Below are 23613 nucleotides of genomic sequence, written 5' to 3' on the forward strand. Positions count from 1 at the left end.
ATATATTATATAATTACATGTTTAATATATATAATATCATATGTATACTCACATATTAACTAAGAGCCTTTAGCTAAAATATTAACTAGGAGCCTTCAAAGTGCCAGTGCACAGTCACCTGCACAGTGATACACACACACACACACACACATACACCTAGGAATATATCTATGTTATCTACATCTATGTTATCTATACTTACATACTGCGCCTGCCTTTAGGATCATTTTCCCTTTTTTTCATGTCCCAGGTAATTGGGCAGATATAATCCAATCAACTCTTTACTAAAGTTTTGTGATCCTGTGATTCTAGATACAGATTTGTTTCTATGGACTAGGAATGGTAGTTGGTAAAGCTCAGCTCTAAGTTTATAACCTTAAAACCTGCCTCAGAAGAGAAATTTTATTAGTTTAAAAAACAAACATAGTTTTTAGATGATGAGAAAAGCATGCCTAAGAGTTTTTCTGGCCATAGTTATTTAAAATAAATGATGTAACATATTAGCAGCTCAGTGAAGCTCAATTTAGCTGTAGGGGAAAATTACACAATTATGTACTACTCTGAATGAAAAGGTAATTAGTGGGCTTATACCAGGTACAACAGATAATTCTAATTCCTTGAAAAGAAAGCAGCTTTTATTTTTATTCACCCTTTAGAAAAGAAAAACCTAGTTCTAATTAAGTAGTAGAGTGTGTCTGAGAGGATGACAGCATTAGTGGCTCTCCATAATTATGCCATCAATCTGAAAGAGCACATAAAGCCAAGTTCAACCCTTACCCAGATACTGTAATTCCATGGGCCTAAGACGTGATAGAAGTAAGGTAGTCCCTAAAATAAACTGGGCAACAGAAAGATTTTTTTTTTACCAGAAGAAATATCAAGTGAATGACAAATCCTTTAGTTATTCAGGACAGTATCTTATCAAGTATTTCATCATTTTTTAAAAAGGACACCAGAAGCATGACCACCATGCTGCCAGGAACTAATGAGGAAGACAGCCCACAGCCACCAGCATGCCTGATGCTTAGGAGGAGAGGAAGGCATAGGAACATTTTCCAGGTTGCTTGGTTTTCTGAGTCTATCTGTCAGACTAGTTCAATTCCTCCAAGAATTCCCAGATGTGACAGGCAGTCACCAGATTTGCTGGGCCTGACAAGTTCCATTTCAAGGAGTCCAGCATGTATTTTCAAGTAGACTGGCTACTGTTATGGGCCCAATCAACTTGAGGTTTCAATTGTTTTTCAAGCACTGCTTCAATGAGCACACTCAGCAATCACAGAACCACCTGGGCCAGTGTGACAAAGGCTGGGAAAGAACTGGAAATTCCCTTGAAGGAAAAGCATATTTTAGCAGCTTTTTGAATCAAGCACCCCAAATGTATCTTTCTGTAGCGACCGATCCTATACTTTCTGATATGGATGAGGGAAGGAGACATTCCTGGAACTGGGATGAAATCCATTGAGAAGATGTCCTCCTTGTCACTGGTAATTTACTTATGCTGATTTGTAATAGAATACTGGACATTCCTTCTAATTCAAATTTTTATTAGGCTTTACCTACAGTTTCTAAAAAAGCCAGGTTTTAACAATTTACAAATGTTTCACTAAGCCTCAAACAAAAGAAGCTGAAAAGTGGCATTCTGCATTTTACACTCACACAAACCAAATACACACATTATGTACACATATTAAACACATACACTGACTATGCAAATGGATTTTTCCATAATTGTCCCGATTTCAAATGTTCTGCCTAGCTTGTAGCTCACATCCAAGGCCATCTAGTCTAGATTTTGGTTTTGAAAACATGGTCTCTGGACCCATATGATCCACTATTTTGACTCTAAGTGAAAATCAGACTTTGAGTCAACAGACATTTTCTGAACCTATCTCCAGATGTAAGGTTGGTGTTTTAATTCAATATCTAGTGAAATGAGAGGACCTTTATTATGCCAGATATAGCATAGTCTTTTTCCCTGGTTTTCCTTACCAATACATAATGGAGTTATTACAACACTTTAATGAACTATGCAATGCATAGCAATGCATAGAAACTTTTAGAAAAATGGATTTTTGTAAGCTTCAATACATAATAACATTATTATATAACAATTGTATGGGAACATATGATATATCATATAAATAACATTATAGATTATAACATATATAACCACATAATATATTAGGTCACTTAACTGGCTCTGTGGCTTCAAGCAAGTCATCTAACTGTTTTGTAAGACAATGACACTAACAACATCATCTTCATAGGTTGTTGTGAGAAAAGCGAATTAATACGTGTAGAACAGTCGGAAAAGATGGCATGGTCTTGGAGAAACTGAACCGGCTTGGCCGATAGCTAAAAAAAAACCAACACCAAGCCACCTGGGAAAGGTAAGTGCTCAGTAAATGCTGCTGCTATTACTGTTGTTATTAGCATTATTACGTAAAGTCCTAGTTTCCTAGTTAGTACACTGAAAGAGTAGATTTAATCTTGATGAGCCCTACAGATTCTTTGTTTTTGTGACCCTCTGTTGCCCTGTCCTTTAACTTTCTATGGAGTGATCAATATGGTCAGGTTAATATTTAACACAAAGGAAAATTTACCCTGAGGTGTTAAGAGCTCATGGTAGCCAACAGAAGCTAAGAATAACTGTTTTGTCTCGCTCCATGCAAATAACTTCTGTTTGCTTTTTCGTAAGGCCAGAATGATAAAACGATAATAAGCAGGTAATTTCCCCTAGGGCCTTAAAAACTTGGTCCAGCTTGGAATGCTTTGGAACCCAGAAGGAGAGAGGCCAGCTCAGCCTTAACAGGGAATAGGACAGCTTGTCAATTGGTTGTTTTAGCACTCTGGAGCCTCGTTCTGATACAGTAATGTTATGTTATAAATCTGGGAGAATGTTTGGACAGGCTGAGGGCCAGTTGTTTCAACAACTGCTACTGTAAATCCTTCATTCCCCCAAGTAGTTGCTCTCTTTCTCAAATATCTGCTTATGAAGAATAAATGCTAGTTATGGGGGCTATAAACTGCTTAAAATTAGGCTTTGACCTAGTCAGTATGTCCTCTTCTTGAAAAAGTCTTTTTTTCCTTACATTTCCCAGTATTTTGGCTCCACCAAAATCCAAGGGCTGTATTTATTGCTCCCAAACACATTAAAAAAAAAAGCATTAAAAAAAATCCTGGTGAGAGACAAAGCAGTCAGGAAGGTACACTTTTTCTAGGGAACAGTAATTCAGAAATGAAAAAAATACTATTCATGAATAGTTTGATTTCAATGGCATTTTATAAAATGAACCACTTCTGATCAGACACAGATTTACTACTAATGCCCCTTGCAAAAACAAAAGGAAAAGAAAGGCAAAAAGAGAAACAGAGCAGCTATGAGAGAAAGAGTAAAAGGGGATTCTTTTTGGTGGTTGGAATTGGTTTCTAACATTGTCCCTGACATAGCTTTTTTTTGCATATGACCCAAGACCTCTTCTGAACCCCTCTCCAGATGTAAGGTTGGTGTTTTAATTGGTTTTTTTAGTCAACAGCTGGTGTGTAAGTAACCTTGTTGGTTGGATCATACCCAGGGAACAGGAGACTTAATGATGGACTTTACCAGGGCCAGCATCACAGCCACATTCAAGGAGAATGCAATTTAAACAAGGTATGATTGGCAGGAGTACATCAGTGAAAGGCTGTATTCACTCCAAATGTCAAGTACAAGCTGGAGACCCATTTCCTTTTGTCGTGCAATTTCTTCTTATCCTGGGGCTCCTTCACATGGACTGTTTAGGGACAAAGGTTCTCTAGGAGGTTAAATTCCATGATGTCTAAGAAACCATGACACCCACCAACTCAGCAAGTGCCTACTGAACTATTTGGCCATTAAATGAATTCAAATTAACTGTATTATACAAACTTCATGAGTGGAAAGGGACAAGTAGTTAGGGTCATCTCCATATTATGCTACTTAACAATTACCCTCTGTTCAATGCTGCAGTATTCTGCACATGCTCACAAACAGCATCCATATGCAATTTTAATGGTTAGGAAGGGCTTTGTTAGGTAGAGATAGGGTTTTGCCATGTTTCTAAATCCAGTTTTTTTAAGTGTTCTCAGTAGAGTCATAACATTGATAACAGAATGACCCTAAAGTTTATACTTTCCAAGGCGAATCTCCTGAAGAAAGTAGTTTTGAGAACCACATGGAAATGGGGGAAGAAGCTGGCAGCAGCACTGGCTCACATATCCTTATAATCGGACACCTGTTCTTTTCTAAAAGCATGGCTCGGAGGACTTAAGTGCACTATCTGTATGTTTTCCCAATAAAACTCAACCTAATGTTTTCAGTAGGGGAATCTTACTATAAAATAATGGATTATTTAATCCTAAAAATATACGTTTATTAATAGCATGAAAAATGCAAATGTTTTCTTGTCAAATAAAAAACCTCACTGTAGAAATATATATATATATATACACACACACACACACATATATATATGATTACAACTGTGTTTAAAACAAAATAAACCTAAAAGTTTATGTACAGAAAATACAGAAGGGAACCCAACAAAAGTCACTGGTGCTTGTGGGGTTGTGGATGATATTTTTATTCCTTTTATTTTTTGGTGGTCTCTAAATTTTCTATAAAAAACATATTTTTAATCAGCAGATACTCCTTTCACAGTGGACAAAATGAACTGACTCATAACTACATTAAAAACCAAGTTTAAGATGATTGCTCACTGAGAGATGTAAAATTAAAAAAAAAAAAGAACTTGAAATATGAAAGAAAACTTTCTATGTAAATGAATCACAAAATCTAAGAAAAGCAGTGCCAGACGGGACCTAGAGATTATCTAGACTGTGTATTCCATCTCATCAGGTCATTTCAAGGTGAGATTTTTTTAGGCTGGAGAGTTGAAAGCCTGCCCTTCTCACATTAGAGGAGAAAGGTAGAAAAAGCACAAGAAAAGTAGAAAAAACACAAGATTTTTTTCAAGTCTGGATTCAGATCTTAATACTGTTCCATAACTCTGTGTTCCTTGGGCAAATTATTTAAACTCTAAGCTTTAGAGAGGAAAGTTGACAATAATGTCAACTTCCTACAGTGTTTTTCAGATTAAGTAGCGAGGTGAATATATAACCATATATATATACATATATATGCATATAATTGTTTAATACCTAAAGGCGCCCTCAAAATGGCAGCTTTTAAACATTATTATTTGAGCTCTTAAATTCCTCAGTGGCTCCTAGGCCAGAAATATTCTGATGCCATTCTCTAGGGTTTAGAAGGGAATGAAGATAAATACTGAATTCTCTGTCCTGTGTCCTCCAACACTGGATAGGATAAATATTTAACATCACGGAATTTTTTTTTATGGACAAGAGTTACTGTGATACCATCACTTGACCGCTGTTCTCCAGTTTCTTCCCCACTTTTTCTTTTCCCTTATGGCAAAAGTCCTCACACGCAGTTTCTATTCTCACTGCCCACTCCTTGCAGTCTCATTCTTTCTTGAATGTTCTCCCACAACACTACCAAAACCGGGCTCCTTAAGGTCACCAATGAACTCCACCTTGCTAAATCTGGGGGCAAACTTTTAATCCTTGTAGTACTTGATGTGTTAAATGCACACGACCATTCCCCCACATTCCCCATATATTTATTTTATTATTTTGTCACTGGCAAAGCCCATTAACAATGCCAAGGAAATAAAAACAGAATCTGGGTAATAAGATAAAGTCTAACCTTTTTTCTTCCTTTGTGCTTAGTCTAGTGTCACGCGCTGACAGGGGGCCGCGTCCGGAGACGACACAATCAGTACCTCAGACGGCGCTCCTAGTGCAAAATGGATGCGCTGACACTTCCGCTCAAAGGGCGCGTGCGCAGAAGTGCTGCGCAGGACACCTCAATTCAAGACGGGGGCGGGGGGCAGAGTATAGTTCAGTGGTAGAGTGCGTGCTTAGCATGCGTGAAGTCCTGGGTTCATTCCCAGTACCTCCATCATAATAAACAAATAAATAAACCTAATTACCTCCCTCCTCACCCTCCAACCCCTGCAAAAAAAAAAAAAAAAAAAAAAAAAAGGTGGTAGCGATGTGCCCCGTGCAAAGACAGCGCGCCTAGCACTGCTATCTGGAGCCTGAGCAGCACAGCGCAGCCTGACCTGCAAGAACTCCGCCAGCTTCCCACTCACTGAAGAGATCCCTATAAAGGAGCCCCGCCCACAGTCTGTTGGGAGAGCCCGGATTCTAGAGCATGCTCTCCAACATCTCCTTTCTCTGATCAAAGAATAAAACTTTCCTTTATGTGTGAACTGAACTCCAACTCGTTCTGTTGGCTCAAACTGGGCAGGAGGACCCCTGCTGGGGTCAGATTCAAAAGGATTAGTAACAATTTCTTTACTATTTCTTCCCCACTGGAATGTAGGCTGAATGAAGGCAGGTATTGCTGTATCCCTACCTCCTAGAATAGGGCCTGGCATGTGGCATGCATTTAAGAAAGGTTTGTGGAGTGAATGACTGCAAAAGTAGTCTGCTGAACAGAAAACCAGTGCAGGTCATGGACAGACTTCACCCTTCCCTGAAGGAGACCCTGAGTGCAATGTGAATGCATGTTCCAAGCTGAAGTCCACCCCATGGATGCCACTAGCAGTTCCTGAGGACATTCTGGACTTCTGTTCAATGCTTACAATTTGTTGGCATGTGTGATGATTTAACTTTAAAAAGAGATGCATCTCCTACTTGGGTTTTTCTGCAGTGAGCTTCAGCTGCAAATTCCCATGTTTATTTGTGTATGATGTATGCTGTGCCTGGCATCTGCTCTGCTTCCTGCCCCTCTGTGTGCCTGTGCCCAAGGGGCATCTGGGAGTTGATTGGCATGTTACAAGCTTTGGAAATTCTCCTTTCTGAGCTCTCTGGCTTATCCTGTTGGGGATGAGAAAGCTATCAAGTATTCCTAAACTGGCAGAGTGGCAGAATCAACCCACACAAGATGATAAGACAGCTGTAGTGGAGATGGAGAGCTTCCGAGGACCACTGAAAGAAGAAGACAAAGAGCGTATGGCTTGTGGATGGCAGGTGGTTGAGGTAGGGTTAGGAATCTACTTGTTGAGAAACATTTTGTTAGTCAGAGTTGGAATGTGGGCATTTTAAGCTACAGATAGGCTAGTGACAGCCCTAGCACTCTCAAGCTTTATCTGTGTCAGGATTGGGGTCCTCTCCTCCAACATCCTGATCCAATTTTTGTCCATAACAGAATTTGCAAGGTAGTTCTTGTGAGCTCTGAGTTTTAGGGAAGCTGGGGGTGTATTATCTGGGCCCTGTATCCTTTTCCAGAGACCCAGCCCTTCCAGAGGCATGCATCTTTCTGAAGGTGCAGGGGGCCAAGTATGGTGCATTGAGGTCTGCTGCACTGAGGCTCTAGAAATATAGGTATTAAAAGAGATTTCCATGAAAGCCATGGAAGGAACTTGCCATTCAAAGTGGCTGTGTTTCCCACCAGTGAATGTGCATTTTTTGGCAATGTAAAGTGGGAGCATAGGGAGAAGGAATGAACAAATAAAAGGAGAGGAAGAAAGATAAATGAGAAGTACTGTTGCTCAGTTCTTTGGAAAGATTATTTTTCTTCCCCAATACTCCCTCTTTTCCCCTAAGAGATAGTGTCACAGAATGAAAAGAGCAAAAGCTTTGGAATTAGACTACCTGTGCTTGAATCCTGGCTGTTTCAGTTATGATGTTGGCTTAGGCAAGACACCTAATTTCTCAAAACGTAATTTCTTAATCTGTAAAATTGGATAAATGACATTTATCACATAGGGTTGTTCTGAGTCTTTTTTGCTTTTTGTTTTATTTATTTATTTTTAATGGAGTACTGGGGATTGAATGCATGCTAAGCATGCACTCTACCACTGATCTATATACTCCCTCCTTGAGTCTTAAATGAAATATGAGCAAAGTGCCTAGCATAGGGTCTGAAATAGAGCCCACCCTAGACAGTAGTTATAAAAAAGGGTGATGGGAGAAAATACAGCATCAGACATGGCAGGTATGGGCTTTGTTTGCTAATTTATTCAGCAAATACTTAAATCAAGGATTTTCTTGGTATCTAGAAATGTGTGACATGCTGGGCAAGACAGACATGGTTTTGTAGAGGCTAAAGGTGCAGGCAGACAAAAACACATGCAAACATACATAAATGAGAAAATTATTAAGGTGATAAATGCTATGAGGAAAAAATTGTGGAATGGAAGGGGGAACTGCTTATATAGGGTGGTCAGGGAAGGCTTCCTGGAGGAGGTGATGTTCAAGCTGAGAATGAAGAATGAGAAGGAGTCAGCCACATGAAGACTGGAAGGAAAAGTTTGAGGCAGCAGGAAGGATATAAGCAAATGTCTGAGACCAAAGACTCAGGGGTGTTTGAGGTACTGAAAGAAGACCAGAGTGGCTGAGATGAGAGACCAGTGCTGGAGCAAGAAGGGAAGAAAAATATGGTAAAAGTACTGGTAGTCATTCCTCAGGAAAATCTTCCTTGAGAGTTGGTCACCTCCTGCTCCTAAATGCTATCTTGTAAGAGATTTCTCCCTTTGGTTATCATCCTGTCCTCAGCAATTCTGGAAACAAAATGATGCCATTGTGCGGAAGTGCAGGTTTGCCCATATGTTTGAATCATTAGCATTTGACTGTTTCTTAGTGTCCTTTGATGAGAGGATGGTGGGTTTTTGTGAATGCTCTTTGCTCTGCTGTTCTCCACGAGAACCAGAACTGTCCCCCACAATAGCTCTGTAACAGAAGTCCTCCAGCCCATCCCCTGGGGAAGCCTGGCGAAAGGACTCACACGCCAGTCTTTCCATTCGTGTAGCACCTGCTGGAACCTGCTGGTGGAATTTCTGTTTTTCCCCTGACTCAGTTCCCCTTGGAGGCCAACCAGAAAAACTCAAATTCCATTCGTGGGTCCCTTGATGCAGAAATATCAAGAGATTTGGACATTGTGCTTACATTTTCCTTGTAGGAATACAGTGACTACTATATAGGGGCAGAGGGCATTCCAAGAATACCAACCAATGATATATTCTTTTCTTTACAGGAGTCTCAAAGTCTAATACATATTTGTTCAGATTATTCCAGGAATGAAAGAGAAAATGGGCTCCTACTCTAAAGTCATTTTTAACTTGTTCATACCTGATATTGAGAATATGGAATCAGCTGAAATATCATGGAAATAGCCCAGGATCTGCAGAATGATGCTCGTGGTTCAAATATGGGGGTTGCCACTGACTAAACTACATGATGAAGGGCTTGCCACTTAAATCTTTGAGTCTTGGTTTCCCTCTGTAAAATGGAGGCACTAATACTAACCTTAATGAGGTTGATTTTAGTATCAAATAAGATGACATGAAAATCATCCTTGTTAAAGATAAAATGCTGTACAGACATCACCATCATCATCATTGTTACAATAAAAGTATTTACTGAGTACTTATATGTTCTTTGCACATATTAACACATTTAATCCTTATAATTAGCCCCATAATATAAATAGTATTATTATCTCAGCTTTCTGGAAGAGAAAACTAAGGCACCTAGAGATTAAATAACTTGCCCACAGCCATGTATTAAATGACAAATCTGGGATTTGAAGCCAGGCAAATTGACTCCAAAGCCTTCATCATCCTTATTCCTAGAATAGTGATATTCTAATCACCTAAAGAGTTTCAGAACTTCCAAAATCAGTAACTCGCTTTCTTTTGAGAACTAATATGGAAACATTTTTAATGGAGCAATACTTCTCCTATACCCTCTTCCCACCATCTCATTTAAAATGTTTGGACTTAAATTATGTTACGATGATATTCCAAAGAACTGAAAAGGAGCTGGGTACAATTCAGCATTGATCTCGAAGAGCATTTCTATTTTCCTCCAAACACTATGTTGGAGAGAACTCTTTTCTAAACTTGACACATGACTCTACCACTTTCAGCCACTCGACCTAAAAAGCCTTCTTTCAGCTCTAAGAGGTTTTTTCCCCCTTCATGACGGTAGGAGGTCTACTGCACTCGTTTGGCTTCTTAAACAGTGACGGCACAGGCTCACTCCTTTCCTATCACGTGGGAGTTTACATACATGTTTCCTCTTGTCTACACTCTGTCCATGAAGATGAGCAAGTAAGGAAGATGGAACATGAAGATGGACAACAGGTCACTGAAGTCAAATGGTGCCCCACTGACAACTATAACTAAGGCTAGAGATAAAACAAGGCGATGAGTAGATATCTGTACTTTTACTCTAGTTAGCACCTGTAGTGACTCATAGAATACCTGTATTGACAGCTAAAGTTATCGAGTGCTTCCTAGGAGCCACACACTGCCAGCATTCTTTACACATGCTGAAACACAACTCTCTCAGCATCCCAGGGTGGTGGGGCAACTGGGATCTTCAGGAATATCTCCTACATGATGCTAAGACACCACAGTGCCAAGTAACACTAACTGCCCCTGCCTGTGGTATTAAGAGTCATACAAACATCTTTTTTTCTAAGCAAGGAATATCTTGGACTTTGTGGTTCTTTCCCAAATGTAAGATACCCATCTGCAAAAGGACAGGAAACCTCTTTGTTCAGAAGTCATGCTTGCTTGGTTTTTATGAATTTATGAAAATATAGGTAGAGTTCCCTCTCAGTTTCCCAAATGTGGTCAGAGAGTTGTGATGGGACATCAGCATATGCTTTAAAGATGATCTTGCAAAAGTAATAAATCTCCCTGTCTTGGAAGGTAGCAGAGTCGGACCTACAGAGACTCCTCCAGAAGGCACAGACCACACCACCATTGCCTTCCCCCATGTCTAGCAGGGACTGATCAACTCTGAAGCCTGGGACTCTCAAGCAGAGGACAGGAAGCCATGTGAGTGACATCTGGGTGCTGCTTGGCCTTGGACTTGGTAGGGTATAGATGGGGAATGTGAAACCCTCAGACCAGTCTTAATCTTTTAGTATCATGATATCTGTCTCACTGTAGTTAGAAAAAAGAGTATCATCTGTACTAGTAAGAAGGAAGCACTAAGTGTGCAGGTCCTAGAAAACATAGGAATTATCATCACTCTCTCTTAAAGCTGAAGGCCCTGAGACTTAATGGAAGTTAAGTCACTTGAGTGCTGAAGCCAGAACTGGAATTCAGGTTTGGCTGCTTCTAGAGCTTGCTCCTCATAACCACCATGTTGGGATACCTCCCACAGGTCCAGCAGCTTAAACAGATGGCCATAAATCAAATCTACATCCATAAACCAAATCTATGACACCCTAAGGAGACATGCCACTGTGTTAGTGAAGATGTTAGGGCAATTTATGCGTATTGAATATGTAGCTTTCTGCCTTCATGTATATTCATTTGAATTCATTCATTCACTCACTCATCCATTAAACAAAGATTTACTGAGCATCGGCTATGTATATGCTATGTTACTAAGCACAATTAGGAATAAGTGAGTACAAGGGAAACAAAAGTGAATTAGACAGATTCTGCTTTTAAGAGCTTACATGGGAAGTTAGAGATACATGTAACTAGCTTCAGAGTTACAAATAAAGGAGTGAGGTGTCTTCTGGGTGTGTGTCTGCACGTGTGCAAACACAAGCATGTATGTGCATGTGTTTGGCAACTGGTTATGGCTAAAGAGAGAGCTCTAAACTTGAACAAATGCAGGGAGGTAGGAAATTAAAAAATGACTTCAAGATGATTAGTTTGGCTAGTGTGAAGGGCCCTTAAAAGGGATGGAAGGTAAGACTGGAACTATCAGCAAACCACCATACTTCACATTCAAAGGAGTGATGCAATTGGTTCTGTGCTTCAGCAAGAGTCTCTGGCATTACTATAAGTAGGGGTCAGCAAACCATAGCACGTGGGTCAATTTAGTCCATGGCCACTAAGCTAACAAAGGTTTTTATACCTTAAGGAGTTGTTTGAAAGTCAATAAGCAAGTAAACAGAAAAATATGTGACAGAGACTGTATGCAGTACACAAAACCTAAAATACTTACCATCTGCCTCTTTATAGAGAAGTTTGTCAATCCCTGTAGTGTGTAGAATGGTTGTTGGGGGGATATTAGATTAGGGGAAACCAGGTTAATGGGGAACAGCAATAGGTTAGGAAAGGAACAGCAAGGGGATGGTTGAGAGTATAGACTTTGGAAATTCTGGAGCCTGGAGGAAAACAAGGCTTGATACGTGTGCATTGGGAGTTGTCTCAAAATGGTAACTGAAGTCAGAATAATGAACGAAAGGGAAGAGAGCAAAGAATTGATCTTTGATAAACATCTGCTTACAGTGTGGGGAGGAAGAAGAGAAACTAGCCATAGAAAGATAAATAATCTGTAAGAGACAGAATCTAGAGAGACTAACATCATTGAATCTATAGGAAAGAAACTTTGAAGAGGGAAGAGGAGCTGACAGTGTCAAATGCTACGGAGAAATTACTGAAAAGGACACAAACCCACAAACCTGATGGCCTAATATCTTTGCTTCAATTTATTCCATTAGCACATTTTCTACGTCCTTGGATTTTCCTTGCCTTAAGATGCCCTATCCAAGTGTCAGTGTGATGATACAGAGATGCTACAGTTTCAGCTGCCAGGACATAACAGTGTGTCCACTGTCTTCCAAATAAAGGTAGATACCAGTCCCCTCCTATCCTCCCCAAACCACCTCGTCTCTGTCTGTGAACATCCCTGGAAGCTCCTTAACTGATATCTTTAAAAATAAGTTTATTTTCATTCCTGCACATTCTGCATTGATGTACTGGATAAACATAATAGTCTAGTTGCAATGTTTGCTTCTAAATTTTAGAATCGTTATTGCAGATGAGAACCGACTATAGGAAAGCAGGAAGGAAGCTCATGTTGCCATACTACAAAGACCGTGAAATGCATTACAAAAGCCCCCAAGAAGCAGTCAGGGGATTAACATACAAAAGGTTTAGAACAATGATTGTAGAGAACAGGAGAGGTTATGACTACAGATGAATAAAGAGATTACCTAGGATTCTTCTAATTGAATTAGAACTGATGACTCAGCTTTGGGAGTGATGGCCTGGACTCTCAACTAGGCAAAGGACAAAAAAACTACACTTTAAAATATGCTTCCATATAGATGACCTCAGGAATTTGATCTCAGACCAGCAAATTATGGAGAAGCTTGGCATTAAAGTTTGAGATGAAGGAAGTGATGGTGGTGGGGCGGTGGGGGGAGGGTGGGCAACCTGTCCTTGGAGGTGGGAGTGGATTTTAAAATCTTGGATTTTAAAGCAGCATCAGTTTTGAATAGAGACATGATTCTCTGGTGTGACTGGGAAGTGGTGGCAAGATGAAGAGCACTGGCCCCTAGGAGGTCTAGCAGTTGTAAAATCAGCTCTAGAACCAAATACCTTAGCTGAACTTGGCAACGAATGGTTAGGCTGACCTCAGGGTATTATATCCCACTTCCTTTGTAAAGGGAATCACAAGAACCTCGCAGGATGTGGAGTGAAGAGGCGCTCCCTGTGCAATGCTTCCTGGGGTGTATGCTAAGGGGAAGTACCTGGGCTCTGCAGCAGGACAGCCCCGGCGTGGCTCTTCCTGGCTGTGTGCACATGTCTTCACCTCTCCACCTCATTTCCCGCCCCTGCTCCCTTCAAGAGGAGAAAAACAATGCCTACCTCATTCCACCTCCTTTCTGAAGCATCTATGTCCATGGACACAATCCTTCAAAAATGGAAATTACTTTAATTCCATTTCTGATTTTAAAAATCATAATTTCTCCTTAGCCTAGAGCTAGGGATACCCCACATTTCTTACCATAAATAGCTCTCATTAAAATGCAATTGGACCTTTCAGCAGGGGCCGTGATTAAGTGACAAGACAATTATCAGACAGAAAGAATCCCAGGGAACAGTCCCAGAAAAGTCCATTCAGCCTCATTTGATTTTATGACTTCCAACTGGTTCCTAGAATTTTGATCCTCACTGCCTCTCTAGGAAATGTGCAGGACTGCTGGAATGTACAGTTCTGGTACGCTTTCACAGTCACTGGCCTTAGCATTGGAAAATCACCACTACTCGGTTAGGGGAAAATCCCTGCTGCGGCCTGTGGAAGCTCAGGGTCTCATGCCCCTCCTTGGGAGTTGAGGTAGCAAGTGGGCTGACACGCTTTGAGCAAACCCCACCCCCCACCCCGCTCCCTGGCTGGGAGGGCACCAGCGGCACTTCCAGGCGGGACAGAGGCTCTCCTGGGAGGCCAGCAAGTCCTGACCATGACTGATCTGCATGCAGCTTTTCTATACCAGGCAGCCAGACGACTTAGGTCAGGTACTCCAGGATTAGAGGTGTTGTCCCATTCTCCCCAGCTCACGCCTCTTATCCCAAACCTGAAGGCTGCTAAAAGGCTTCTCATATGGGCCGTGTGGATGCTTTCTGGAGTTGGGTCTTGCTTACTTGAATCAAGTCTTTTTTTCTAAATGTTTCCTCAAACTCAGAAATTGCCTCTTTTCCTCCCTCGTGGCAGCCTCAGTGAGCACCTGCGTATACCAGCCATCATCACACAGACAAGGACACCATTGTGGACAAGAAGATTCCAGCCCATGACCAAGGAGCCTGCAGTCTCGTGGGGAAACTGGCTGCAGGCGGCTCGCTCTGGCTCCTCTCCTCCCAATCCACCTCCCCATGGTTGAGCCTTTTAGGGTCTTATCCTGGTGCCCCTCTAGAGGAGCAGTGCTCCCCCGATGTCCCTGGAGATAATCATTCCAGGATGCCCACGCACACCTGAGATTGTCCAAAGCCCGAGTGAGGTCACTGTTCAGGTGTGAACTGCTCCTTTGCCTCCCCTTCAGCAGGGTGGCGTGTATGGCCTTTGAGAACAGTCTCCTCTTGCTGCAGCCCTCTATGAATTGACCCAGAGTGGGTAATTCACTAAATATGCTTCAATGAGACAATTTAAAAATACTTGGCGCAGAGAAGAAATACTACTGGTGTTGAATCTAGTTTCCAATTTACTAATCAAGTGAGTTCGTGTTTCCTCATCTGTGAGTTGAGGATAATAATTGCACCTTTCACACAGGGACAGCTGCCGAGATCATATGAGTTAACACGTGTGAAGATCTGGCACCCTGCCCTGCACGAAGCAAGCATTCCCTAAATATTAGCTCACTTTATTTCTGTTCACCCTAACAGAAGGTCTCTGTGATTAAACATTTCTAAGACATTTTCCCCAGAAGTAAGAAATGTTTCAGTAACTACTGAAGGACATTTCAGAAATAATGGAAATTCTCAGCCTTCCATGGGTACATTTTCCCATTTTCCACCTGTATAGATTAGCAGATTAGCCTAGACCCTGCGTCACTGAGGCAGCTCACACTAAGCGCATCAGCGATTCACTCGTCACAAGCCAAGTGCAACCCCATGCCTAAGAGAGGATCCACTGAAGCACCTTCCAGGAGGAAACCTTGTTCTCTCTTCAATTCACTGGGTGAGGCAATCAGGGCATCTGTGAGCTTCAGTAGGAAATATGCTAGAACCCTGCTACCCACACTTCATTAAATCCGAGCAGAAAATGCAGTGCCTTAGCTACTGAGGGGAGGAAGCTACAGGAGCCGTTGGAGCCTGAGGATAGTCGTGAACTTGGCCGGAAAGAAAACACAGTTGGTGTGTGATTTAAGAAAATGGTTAAACAGACAGAGGGAGAGTGGAGAGGGCTCTGCCGCCCACGGAAACACTGTTGCTCACCAGTTCCTTTTTCTTCATGCACTCCATGAGGATGATGAACAGATGCTGGGCTTGGGTTCGAGTGTACGTGAACGTCTTCTGGATGGTCACCAACAGCTGGTCCCTCAAAGACTCATTTATCAGTCTGCAGTGAAAAAAATGTCAATGTCAGGTTAATACATCTCCTATTTAATATCTATTTCTGACAAATAGAAAACACGAGAATGCATTATGAGGATTTACTTTAGGTAGGAGCTATTTCTTCCTGTATTTTTCTCATAGCAGTTATTTCAACTGTGGTAACTTTTTTAAAAGTACATTTAAAAATAAATCCATTTTAACATCTCAGAACCTAAATGAGTAAAGTAAGAAGATTGATTTAGTTCTTCTTTGGCTATCTCTTTTTTTCTTTTACATGGCATGCATCTAATGCCCTCTTGCTCAAGTGCTGTTATCAAAAAAAAATGCCTTCAATTAATCCTTTGCATCTTGGTAAAAATTTATTACATCACTTATTTGAAGGAGATTTAAGTGTCAACTTCATGTCTAACTGTGGAAAGAAAAACTGTATTTCAGTAAGGGATTTTTGAGTATCAGTGAGGAGGAAAAACTTATGTCTCCTCTAAAATCATTTCATTTCTTTTACTTATCTGGCCTACAGTTCAGGTCATCATTATTTATGTGGTGCTTTACTATGTTGTTTGCCAACAAGAGTCTGACCCATAAAGAAGGTATTATATTGATTACTCTATTAAAAGATAGTTTTCATAATATAGTGGAATGAATTAAAGCAAGGGAGGTGCATGATATTAAGAATGAATAAGCATGAGCCTGGCCAGAGGGTGGCAGGGCTGAGTAAGAGCATGATTGGCAGACAAAACAGCATGAACATACCTAGTTTGGAGGAAATAAAAGAAGACCAGTGTGGCTGGAACACAGAGAGCAAAAGACAGTAGAACAAAATGGGACTGCAGAAGGGGTGAGCCCAGGAAGGGTCACGGGGAATTTTCGAGATGGTGTGAGAGATTTTGGATTTCATCCCCCAGGCAATGAGAAACAGTCAAAGGATTTAAGTTGGAGGGTAACACGATTACATTTGTATTGTCAGGTAATTTTCTTGAAGAGTCAAGACATGAACACTCATACCTGGGCATATGTCTACTTGACAGGTAACCCATGTGGGTGAGTCTATAGATTTTTGCAATGTCAAATGTACATAAATGTTGTACATGGCTAATAACAGAAGAGATTCTCCTGATTAGCCACTTGATAGAGCTAATCATTTATTTGCAGGTGTTTAATTTTAACAACAACTCAAAATTTGTTTTCCATTGCCTACCATCTGTAATGAAATCCCAGTTCCCCGAGGTCATTAACTGTTTGAGGGATCTGTCTGTCACTTGTATTCAGTTTGTCAGTTTGTAAAAAATTGAGTGCACCTTAGCTGACTGTGGGCTTCAGTGGTTAGGAGAGCTGAAAGACACTAAGCATCTTATACTTTTTAGCCCAATTTTGCAACTGACTGAAATTGTGCTTTTGGTTAAATCATTTGGCAACAAAGATCACGGAATTCTACTTCTAGAAGTACAAGAATTTTCTAGGTTGGTGTTTTCCAAAGCACGAGATAACTGTCACTGTTAGAGCAGAGATGAATTTAGGTGGAACAATGGTGACAGGGTCCTTTCAAAGCACTAAGTTATATTCATTAATCATTAAATAATAGTTATTCTTGGTTTAGTTTTTTTTCCACTCTTCTGACTGTATCAAAAGGAAAAATTTCATTTTTGATGCTTCTTTGCCTTTAACAGCTCACAAACACTTGCAAATCTCCCCATTTTAACCAAGAAATAACAGGTTTTACATCCCATACTTTTTGCAGAGAGTTTACTATTGTTTTAAAAAAGACCCTGTGTGACATTTGACATGTTCATAGTGCATCAGGGTTTATGTCACACAACGGGCTTCACAGAGATCATCTCATTTGATTTTCGTAACAATTTGTGAGAGAAGCAGGTATTAGTGCCATTTTGCAGAAGAGGAGACAATGGCCCAAAGAGGTTAAATAAGGTATGTGAAGTCACATAGCTTGATGATCTGTGTCTCAGTTTTGTCTACAGAATTCAGCCTTTCTTCCACGGTATTGCTTTTCCTGACTGCAACCAATAAATATGTCTTTCTTAATCATCTGCATTGGAGGTGGAAATTTATGTGTAATTTGTTGTAGGAAATTGCTTTTCCTTTTCATGATATAGAGAATATCTGAAAGAAATCAGACAAGTTTGGAGAAGATAAGGAGAAACCAGTAAATGAGGACAATGGCAAAGTGCATTTAGTACATTGAAGATTATATTTGCTTCTAATTTTTCACAAGTATTTTCTATGCTGAACTAGATGTTTTCCACTTGGCACAAAGACTTACTATGTCTTCTCCACCGCACCTTTCTGGTTTTGTGGTCATACTCCTTATGATATCAAGAAGCCTACTTTCTTGAAATTATTACTGTCCTAGCTCTTCCCAGTTTTTCCTTCTGCACAACACTGGAATAATTTAACAATCTTGACTGTTATATTTAATCATGAGCAAAAAATAGAAACAAGCCCATTTTTGGATTTCTTTTTATGGCACCAGAATAGCGATTGAAAATCTCTTGACATTAAAACATGGTCATAGTACTATGTAAATTTTTAGTTCTAGAGTTGGTTATTTGACAAAGGGGTGCCTATTTATGGAAACTGTTAATTTGTGGCTCCATATGTACCAATGCTATTTCTGGCACACCTCAAATTAGAAGGATTTCTGATTTAGGAAGTGTAGTCATTGAAGTGAGGAAGAGCTCTACACTATGGCATTTGTGTCTGCATTTAAATGCTGTATTTGTGATCCGAAGCTTTCCAGATGAGTCATGGAGTTAATCTGAAATAGGTCAGTGTTCACCCAGAGCTCAGAGTACCCAACAAAACTTCCCATAGTTTGCTATTGGTATTCTGTTTAAATGCTGGTAATTCAACACACATTTCCATACTTTTCTCTGAATTTCATTACCTGCACTATCAGAGTTTTGTTTCTGGACTTAAAATTGGAAAATGCATTTAGAATTCAATGGGACTCAAAGAGCTGGGCTTTGGCTAATGACTTTCGAGGAGAGGAATCCTTCTCATGTCCCCATAGACACTGTATTAACTTATTCAGATACAATATGAGAAAATTTTACTTATATAAATAAAAAATGATAGTTAATAATACCACAATTTGGTACTTACAAGACATCATTTCCCAAGAAATCTCTAATGCTCTAAAAAAAAATGAAATTTTATCATTTGCTTGAAGCCAAAGCAAATTACTAAATTCAACATTAAGAGTACAGGAAGTTTACATGTCTTGCCTAAAGTCACAGAGAATGGTATTTTTATTTTCTTCTCTTCCCTTTCTCCTTCTTCTTTAGTAGAAGTTGTCACTTCTTCCCAAATGGATGGGGTCACAAGTAACAGTATGACTCTTCCCAGAGAGGCAGAACAGCATTGTAAATAAAAGCATCATGGTCACCAGGGCCAGGCTGTCTGGAGTGAAGCTGTCACTTGCTAGCTGTGTGATCTTGTGCAAATTATTTAATATTTCCATGTCATAATTTTGGTATATGTAAAATAGGAATTATAATAATACTGATCTCACAGACCTGTGAATATTAAATTAATCTTTGTTAAATGCTCAGAAAAGTGCCTGACACATAGCAAGTCCTATGTAAGCATTTGCTATTATTAAAGCACAGTCCTACAATGCTCCTTACGAAAGAGTCCCGGACTGGGTCTTCTTGTTAAATAGCACGACCAATGGCCGGGGCCTCTGCATGCTATGCAGAGCTCTCTCCCAGGATCAACAGTGCTTGGCACACTTGGTGAGCCCAGTGGTATAAGGACACTCCAACCTAGGCAGGAGAAACCACTTTCCCACTGCCAAAAGGTCAGAGATCACCATTCTTTCTTACATTTGGGAAACAGAGATGCTTAGATTTGGAGGTTTAATTATAATGAAGCCTTGCAAACACTCCATGCAGATATCTATCTATCTATCTGTCTGTCTGTCTATCTATCTATCCAATCATTCATTCATTCATTCATTCAATATTAGTACTTACTATATGCCAGGCACTGTGCTAGGGGTAAAGAGATGAACAGAATTCAGTCCTAACCTCAGGGAACACACAGGATTGAGTATCAAATACTCTGGTCATTTATCAACGGGTAACACACCCCAAACATAGCAATGTAAAACAGCATTTATGTATTATGTTGATAATTTGTGGGCCAAGAATTCAGACAGAGCACAGCAGAGGTGACTCATCTACACTCCATGATATCTCGGGCCTCAGCTGGAGAGGCTGGGGTGACTAAAAATGGCTATTGTGGCTCAACTGGAGCCAAATGTCTGGGACCTCAATCCTTCTTTACGTGGTGTCTGCTGGGGCTGGAATGTCCAAGATGGCTTCTTTACTTCCCAGTCTGGTACATGGCCTGGGATGGCTGAAAGAACTGAGGGCTGGGGGGCATTACTCTCTGGTGGTTGCAGGGTGGCTGGACCTCTTACAGGGCAGCTGACTCCTCTCAAAGGAAGGGATTCCAAGAGAGAGTGTTCGAAGAGACCCAGGCAGAAACTGCAAGGCTTCTTATGACTTATCCTCAGAAGTCACACGATATCATTTCCTTAACATTCAATTAAGCAAGCAAGTCACCAAGAGCAGACCAGGTTCAAGAGGAGGGAAGGAATAGACTATTTCTCGATGGGAGGAAAACATAAATGTGCAGAGAAGGAATATACTGATGGTGATGATCCTGGAGACAAGCAACTCCAACAAGTGATTCTGTTCAGATGAGACATTGTAAAGCATTTTTCTATATTTCAGTGATAAACAGCCTCCATTGACTTATTTTGAGTTCTCATTTTTTAACAGTTTATTATAATGAGACCCACCATTTTCCATAAAAGTGATAGTCTAACCACTCATAAGTATTTTCAAAATGTTATTATTGATTTGAAGCATAGAACCTGTAGCTAGTTTCTGTTTTACTCTAGCTGCCTATTTACATCTATTTAGCACCTACAGTGTACCAGGAATTTATTTTAGGCCTTGGGCTCCTGTCTAGAGCCTTTTTTTTCATGGATACCATCATCACATTTGTCCCACAAATATTGTTTCTAAAGGAAAATGTATGCATGCTTGGGGCAACCACTAAAGCTCAGATTAAGTTACCATAAAAAACAGTGGGTTATTTTCTTGATGCCCTCATCTCACTCTGGGGTCTGTGTATAAAGATGAGGCAACAACAGCACCTGTTGTCTTTGGCAACTCCTGCCAGAAACTAGATAACAGAGAAATCTGACTTCCTAAAATATTGTTCACGCTGACCTCATTCTTGATCTACCTTAGGTTGGACTCTTACATCTTACTCACATGGCACCAACAGACCACTAATTGATTTCTTCTCTATCTTCCTCAAATCCATTCCCCACCATGTCAATTGAATGGCTCTCCTATAAAGCAAATATGATTCTATCACATTCTTCTTAAACCCTGCAATAGCTTCCCATCCCTAGAAAGATAACATCTCAACTTGCATATGGCATTTAAGGCTTATCACAGTCTCTCTCCCCAGCTAGGCTGCTCTCCTACCACTCTCTCACACATATTCTATGAAATACTGTTATCACCCAAATACACCCAACTCCTGCATGCCTCTATGCCCTTGAACTTGCTGGATGTGCTGTTTGAAATACTCTCTCCGTTTGATCTCATCAATCAAAACTCACCATTCATAATTCAGCTGAAACTTCACCTCCTGTGTGAAAGTCTCTGATTTACCACTCTCGTGATGTTCCCAAAGCACCTGATACTACAATTATTATAGCATATGGAAATTATTTATTTACATTTGTCGCCCTCCAGTAGATTATGAAATCCTTGAAGCAGTGATTGCATTTTAACATTGTCTGTACCTATGCTCTAGAAGAGTACCTAGTTCAACACTGGTTCTAGAAGAATGTTTGTAGACTGAGTAGCTGCCTACTTTGGGGCAGCTCACCAGGTGGTCTTCCCCACTCCCCTTTGCTCCTTGTGCTGGGATGGACTTCAAACCTGCTTGGCAGAGTAGGAGAAGTGGGAGAAATGACATAGGGTTTTGCTCCCCTGTGATTTGACTTTCTTGATCCTTTTTCTTTCAATCAGATTCGTCTCTAAGAAATATTCTTGGTCTCTGTGAGTTCTGCTTTGAACTCACAGGATATTTAGAAATGAATTGGTCACTCAACTCAAAAACCGTATTTGGTTCTACTTCTGGAGACCGTTTCCGCCCCCTTGAATTGCTTTGTAGTTTTTGTCGGGAGCAGATGCTTATTCACTTGTCTCCCCCATAACACTTTGGACAATGCCTTTCCCAAAAAAGTGCTCAATATCAATAATTTTATGAAGACTGTAAGGATTTTAGTGATATCAAGATAATTTCCTTCACACAGATCTTGGTGTTTATAATGCCAACTGCAAGTAATTATTATCACATAAAAATCAACTCAAGATACGTCTACATTTTTTCAATGAATTTCCCTATCATACATAGAAGGGGTGAGGTCAGATTTGCAATCTCCTATTAAGACGGAATGTTATAATTAAGGCACTATGATATGGTGCCTTTGGTTGGAATGCAGTTCTTTAATTTACTAGTTTGAGGGACCTGAGGTGGGTTATTCAATCTCTTTAAGCCTTTATCTCCTTACCTGTTGAAAGGGGGTAGAATATGTCTTTTAAGGTTGATGTATTTGGGGAAAAAAAAAAGATCAGGTATAGAAAGCACTTAGCACTGTTCCTGGCACATAGTAGCTGTTCAATAATAGGTAGTTTTTTCATATTATTAAATACCCTAGGAGGGTAATTCACACCTGCAGGGAATCCCAATGATAACTTAGCTCAGGCCTGAAGCCAGGTACTGGGTATGCAAATTAGCTGGAGGAGACCATTCCTATGGGGAGAGAAAAATCACAGTATTTCTATAAAAGCTGGTTGGAGCAGGTCTGTGAATGAGATGGAAAAGCTACAATTAAAAACCACTTAGAAAGAAGGGTGTCAATGAAAAGAACTCATTAGTTCTTGGAATTTGTTCATTAATATCATGTAAAAACAAGCAAGTGATGCTAAGATACCCTAAAACCATTACTCTAGAGAATTTTATGTCATCTTGAAGGTGCTAGGATCAGAACTCTTACTTGACTATGACCTCCTCCTGAAGCTTAAATTTTGATACTTTTGGAGTCTGTACATTCCAGGAAAAGTGCTAATCTGAATATTTTACTGAGGAATTGGAAGTTCAGGATAAAGGAGTGATACAACTTCAGAGCAACCATTTTATAGATGAAGATCCTGAAACTGCAGGGGTAAACTGACTTTCTAAAGATTATACAGCTGAAAGCATCAACGCCTGGCTTAGAGGACAAGAGAATCAGAAGGAAGAATCTCTGATAATGAATTACACTAACCTAAATATATAGGCTCAGCTCAGTGTAGTAAAGTTAGTGATCTATTCTTTAAATGACTGGGTACAAGCGGAGATTTCTTCTGTTTTATCTCCGAGACAGGATGTTATATATCTCATGTGTGAGGAGGCTGAGAAATGTGATTTCAAAGATTCACTACTTTCTCAGAGTTACTACCTTAACTCATCAGATACCCAAAGTTCCTTTTAATTAATTAAAAGCCAAATAAATATTTTGCTCAACAATTAAGGCTCTAAGGGTGATTCTTGGGATAAGTGATATTTCATGTTAAAGTCACTTAGCTGTAACTGACTGTTGATCGTTTTCAGAAAGCACTAGTTGGATAAAGTTGGGGAAGAAATGAATAGAATGCAGAAAAGT

General features: G+C 40.2%; 1 protein-coding gene across 1 annotated transcript in view; it reads right to left on the reverse strand.

Annotated features, from left to right (window-relative positions):
* The window catches only part of TRPM3 (transient receptor potential cation channel subfamily M member 3), a 466869-nt gene that overhangs the window by 142979 nt on the left and 300277 nt on the right, over window positions 1-23613 (reverse strand). The window contains 1 exon segment of the mRNA XM_032477819.1: window positions 15738-15861. Coding sequence (XP_032333710.1) covers window positions 15738-15861 — 124 coding nt within the window.

Source organism: Camelus ferus, chromosome 4, assembly GCF_009834535.1.
Source record: "Camelus ferus isolate YT-003-E chromosome 4, BCGSAC_Cfer_1.0, whole genome shotgun sequence".
In the NCBI taxonomy this organism is placed as follows: domain Eukaryota; kingdom Metazoa; phylum Chordata; class Mammalia; order Artiodactyla; family Camelidae; genus Camelus; species Camelus ferus.